General features: G+C 40.4%; 1 protein-coding gene across 5 annotated transcripts in view; it reads right to left on the bottom strand.

The window, feature by feature from the left end:
- Window positions 1-4855: 4855 nt before the first annotated feature.
- PIK3R4 (phosphoinositide-3-kinase regulatory subunit 4) overlaps window positions 4856-6000 on the bottom strand; it is a 44179-nt gene continuing 43034 nt past the window's right edge. For 4 of the 5 annotated variants that reach the window (XM_081343639.1, XM_081343642.1, XM_081343640.1 and 1 more), the window contains 2 exons: window positions 5800-5908; window positions 4856-5480 (listed from right to left, as the gene is read on the bottom strand). In XM_081343639.1, the coding sequence (XP_081199765.1) occupies window positions 5310-5480; window positions 5800-5908 (280 nt within the window). In that variant the 3' untranslated portion in view covers window positions 4856-5309. The remainder of the gene's footprint in view (window positions 5481-5799; window positions 5909-6000) is intronic. The other variant, XR_014028463.1, reaches the window with a different exon arrangement.

Here is a 6000-nt window from a genome sequence, read left to right as displayed (position 1 = left end):
GTCAAATATTTTACGTTAATTTTATTAATCTACTACATTATTTCTTTGGAAATCTGAAAAAGCAAACAATTGATGTCAGAACAGCAGAAAAAAACTAAAAGAATCTAAGAAAAATTTGGAAAGAGCAACATGATTGTACTAGCAAGACAGACTAAAGGCTAATAAGAAGAAAATATTTTATTTGTGAATCTACATCCTCAATTTTAGTTTTCTTATTGAAATGGAAAGATCATGAAATTTAAGTGAGGAATTTTGGACAGAAAAGGCTTTAAACACAATAATTGCACATTGCCAATAAAATATTTTTAAGTGGGAACTATATTTAGTGCTATAATATTGGTATGCAGAATCTGTTCCAGTTCATATATGTTGCTTGATTACAAGGTCACTAGTAATAAAGTCCTGACATTTCAATCTTGCCTGGATTTTTTTTAACAGAATACTTAATGTCCCAATTTATTATGTTCTAATGTCCTTAGCTATTGTCAGTGCTTTTTTTGTAAAAGAAAAAGGTGCCGGAACTCACACATGTCATACAACCCGCCTTGCCTACCCTACAAGGTTCCATCCAAAAAAGGTGCCGGAACTCCGTTCTGAGCGTTCTATGAGAAAAAAAGCCCTGGCTATTGTACTGACACAATAGAAGACTGTTTTGCAATGTATTGCTAAATTAGAACAATGCATTGTATAAAATTATGAAATATTTTAAGCAACAGTTATTGTGGTTTCTTGTGATAGGTGCATTAATTCTTCAATCTGAATTTAAATTTGCAGAGGATAAGGAAACACAAACAAATTGTGTATACCTAACAAAAAAACAGACATGCTGAATTATAATGCTTAAACTCTGCATTTTTGAAGTTCTCTTCCATCCTGCATCTAGCTACTTTAATATGTATAAATTTAAAATGAGCCACAAACAGATGCATGGATATGAGAGAACAGTTTTTGAAACTGAACAGATATAACAACATATCAAACTTTAGCTATTTTTATCACTTCAGTAATCTTTCTATAATAAAATATAGATGACAATAGCTATTAAGTAAATCACCACAACTTTTTGTCTAGACAGACATCTATAAAACTGTTTTTCTGGAAAATTACCCAAAGAACTTTTGCAGCTTCTTGCTACTTTAAGTACCAACACAAGCAGTTTTCTCAAAATTAAACCTTGTATACTATACCTATTGGGACTTCCAGGTCATTACTCTGTACCTCCCCACAGAGAGGTAAGACCTATTAGGTTGGTCCACCTCAAGTGACTAATGAACCCAGGTGGGTTTCAGAAGGAACTGGGGTTTATAACTGCAGATCTGATGTATACTTCTGCTGAGCTTTTAGTTACTGCTTGGAATAAGAGGTGAAACTCTGGATAGGGTTTTATTCATTCAACCGCTTCTAACTCATAAACCTCTTCGTCCAATGTTGTATATAGGGGAATTGGGAGGGATGAAATGGATAGACGTCTAGAGTGCCACTGGTGGATGACAAGGGACAAATCTCAATTGAATATGGGTAATAGCTGCTAATAAAGCCTAAAAAAAAGGTAAAGGTAAAGGTTCCCCTGCACATGTGTGCTAGTCGTTTCCAACTCTAGGGGCCGGTGCTCATCTCCGTTTCAAAGCCGAAGAGCCAGCGCTTGTCCGAGGACATCTCCGTGGTCATGTGGCCGGCATGACTAGACGCCAAATGCGCACGGAACGCTGTTACCTTCCCACCGTAGTGGTCCCTATTTTTCTACTTGCATTTTTACGTGCTTTCGAACTGCTAGGTTGGCAGAAGCTGGGACGAGTAACAGGCGCTCACTCTGTTACGCGGCACTCGGGATTCGACCCGCCAAACTGCCGACCTTCCGATTGACAAGCTCAGCGTCCTAACCCACTGAGCCACCGCGTCCCATAGCTGCTACTAAAGCCTAAAAAAAGGTAAAGGTAAAGGTTCCCCTGCACATGTGTGCTAGTCGTTTCCAACTCTAGGGGCCGGTGCTCATCTCCGTTTCAAAGCCAAAGAGTCAGCACTTGTCCGAGGACATCTCCGTAGTCATGTGGCCGGCATGACTAGACGCCAAAGGCACACGGAACGCTGTTACCTTCCCACCGTAGTGGTCCCTATTTTTCTACTTGCATTTTTATGTGCTTTCGAATTGCTAGGTTGGCAGAAGCTGGGACGAGTAACAGACACTCACTCTGTTACGCGGCACTCGGGATTCAACCCACCAAACTGCTGACCATCTGATCGACAAGCTCAGCATCCTAACCCACTGAGCCTACTTGGTGGCAAAGCCTAAGTAATGCAGATAATAGGCCAGCAATCCCCTTTAAGGTGATCTGTCTCTCCTGGGAAAGGAGAAGAGGTCTGAAGAGGAGTGCTACGGAATTTGCTGATTTTCTAGAAGGCAAAATTGTTTGGATTTGTTCTCAGTTAGATGCTGGCATGGTTGCTGGCCCAGTGGAGGCATCTGGGCAGATTCATCCTCTTCTTAAGAAGCGATTGCTAGACTCCACCCTATTAGATCATTTTTGCCCTGTGTCCTATCTTCTCTTTTGGGGGGAAAATTGTTGAGAAAGTGGCTGTTCACTAGCTCCAGAGGTCTCTGGATGAAATCTAGACCCTTTCTAGTCAGGTTCAAGCCTGGTTCTGGGACAGAAACAGGATTGGTCACACTTTTAGATGATCTCTGGTGGTCAATGCATTTTGGCCAGGATAGTAGTAGTGTGTCCATCCTCACTCTGCTTGACTTCTCACTGGCTTTTGATACCATCAACCATGGTATCCTTCTGGAGAAGCTTCAGGGGTTGGGAGTGGGGGAGTTCTGTGTTGCCCTGGTTCACTTCCTTCCTCTGCAATTACTTTCAGTATTGATAGGAAGCAAGAAGTCCAAACCCTTGTCCCCTGCTATGTGAGTCCTGCAGGGCTTGGTACTTTCTCTGCTTCTGTTTAACATCTATATGAAGCCCCTAGTTGATATCATCTGCCACCATGGGCTGAGATATCATCAATATGCTGAAGACACTCAGCTATGCTTTGTCTCAGGGTGAGTTTGGGGGTCTCTGGGTTTACGACTCCAGCTCAAGGAGCATGTGGCAGTCTTGATCAGGAAGGCCTTCATGCAAATGTGGGTTGTGCACCAGTTATGCCCTTTCCTGGATCAATCTCTGCTCACAGTCACTCCTGCCCTAGTCACTTTCTGCCTTGACTATTGCAAGGCACACTACATGGGACTGCTCCTGAAAAGTATCAGGAAGCTTCAAAATGCATTGACCACATGTTTTTATGCTGGTATAGATCAGATATGTCAAACACAAGGCCCGGGGGGGCAGATCCGGCCCGCGAAGTGGTTTCATGTGGCCCGCGAAGCCATCCTAGAAACAGTGAGGGAACGGCCTCCACTGCCTTGGTCCTGGCCCAGAGACCCTCCTTCTGCCAGACACCCTCAGATCTGTCCCACTCCTGCCCAGGCCCCCATAGGCACCCTTGATGCCAACGATGTAGAGCTAGCCATGCCCACCCAGTAGGCCATACACACCTTAGCCACTCCCACCCAGTAGGCCACGCCCACCCAGGCCACACCCACCCGGCCCCCTGAGGGCAACCGCAATGCTGATGCGGCCCTCAGTGAAATTGAGTTTGACACCCCTGGTCTAGATGTACATGTGACATTTATCTTGTGGGAACTGCATAGGCCATCAATATGCTCCCAGCTCCAATTCAAGATGCTGGTTACCTTTAAAGCCCTACATGGCATGGGACCAGGTTATTTGAAGGATTGCCTTTTCCCAGTCACATCTACCCAACCCACCAGAGTAGGGAGGTGGAAAATTTTGTGTGTCCCCTATCCTAAAAAGTACATCTAATGGGATCAAAAAGAAGGGCCTTCTCCATGGTTGCTCCCTCCCAGAAATTTCATCCCTGCAGATAAGACTGGCCCCCAATTTGACACTCTTTCACAAGGTCCTGAACACCTGGTTTTGCAATGCGCTTGGGGAACAGAGTGAGCTGGAGTCCATCAGGTGGCTTATTTGATTGACTGTTGATGCTGGGGGGAGGGGATGTTATTGCTTTTTATTGTTTTTCATATTTTATCTGTAAGGTATCCAGGGTCACTGAGAGGGAGTTGGGAGGCCATATAATTTTTATTAAATAAATAAATAAACTTCTACTGATATAATATAAAGGTTAATGCCTAAGGAACCAAATAGAACCTTTAGGTATCCAATATCCTATACAAAATAATGAATAAGAAACTAGTCACACAAGTTTTAATCTATTATGAAAACAATTGTAAGCCATGGGCAACACTGCCAGCCAAGTACAACTTTTAGGTTACACATCTTGGGATAGCAAGAACATCACATTTTGGGCCTCTTCTCCCTTAAAATTTTGAAACATTGTAAAACTGTTCCAATTCTGTATGTGGAGAATACCATGACTGATATTAATGAAAGTTCTTCAAAAACTGAAAACTAACAAGTTTACTCTCTCACATACCCCCACCACATACATTCGAGATATTTAGCAGTGAAAGGCATCCAAAGCACAAAGCCATTTCCCTCCTCAAATAATATAGAAACTTGATTGAAATAGGTCCAAATAAGCTTCTCATTCTTAAGGAATTCATTTTCTTTATTTTGTTTTCATATATTTGGAAATCAGAAAGAATTCAGCTTGACAGCAATATTGAAGAAATAAATTGCAAATGTTCTATGCCATTGTAATATTTATATAAAAGAAATAAGGTGCAGTGTGCAAAAAAACCCAACCCTGAATAGAGACTAGAACTGAGATTTTCATTCAGATTCTCATACTTGGATATAGAACACTATTCATATTAAACTTTAACTCTGACACAGAAAAGTGACCCAAACTCTTTATTTTTCAACATTACGCATACAGAGTTTGAATATACAGAAACAAAAGTGCAATAATTTTGTATTATCACTCTCTCACTTGGCCTGTAAAAAAGTCAGCTTACATAAATATTGTTGATGCAGCTTAATACATTTTTTCATGTTTATAAACAATTTCTAAAGTCTTTCAAAGAATAGCCTTGTTAAGATGTTAAATACAATTTCTTCAATTTCTTTTGCTTGGCAGTTTGAAAAAAATGCTACATAAATCATTCCACGTAAATATAATGGCAGGTTCCAAGAGGGCCAATAATATTAGTGATCATGTTGACAAGAGAGCCACTGCTTACTTTCATGAGCACCATTGTCCCTTGGGCTATAGAAACAATTCTTCAAAGAAAATTAATCCTATGCTAACTCTTTATTACAATTATTTACATATATAAATCAGTGTAAACTTTACTTCCATACTTTGACAATACCATCTCGTGATGCAGTAACTATAAATCCTTGAGTTGTCTGGAAAGTGGCAACATCTGTGATGATGTCATGGTGCCCAATTGGTAAAGATTCAGGACCCCTTCGAGGGGTTTCATCTGTAGGTCCCATCTTGTGCTTGTTTTGAATTTCCTGATGAAGAGAAAGCCATGAAATACAGTGCCAAGCCATAAAAACTGTTGTTTTTAGCATAAGATTTTCTATATTAAATCAGTTTGTTGATTATTTTAAAACTAGGAAATTTGTTACATATTCTGTACCACTAAATGTGTTTATTTGTTACAGATTTGGTGCCTTGATGCTCTCTGAGCTTGGCTGTTTTTTTGCTGATAAAAACAGCCAAGGTTTGTAATGAAATGTCTGCAAGAAACGTTCTATGCTAGAGAAATTAAATGAATTTTACAAATAAGTAGAAATTCGATGAGTTGGATAGAAGCCATAACTAATGTACCTGAACAACTTCTGTGCCTTCAATTATCTTTCTATAGTATGATACTGATGGAGAGCTAGAACTTCCAGCAACAATATAGGATCTCTCAGGGTAAGCTAAATCCCAGAATCTGCAAGAAATAAATAAACAAAACAAAAACAAAAAACACCTCAAAAGCAGTAATTTAAATAAGCTGTTAAGTTCTAGTAATCAAATCCCATT

Source organism: Vipera berus, assembly GCF_964194415.1.
Source record: "Vipera berus genome assembly, chromosome: Z".
In the NCBI taxonomy this organism is placed as follows: domain Eukaryota; kingdom Metazoa; phylum Chordata; class Lepidosauria; order Squamata; family Viperidae; genus Vipera; species Vipera berus.
This window is presented reverse-complemented; position numbering and strand designations above follow the sequence as displayed.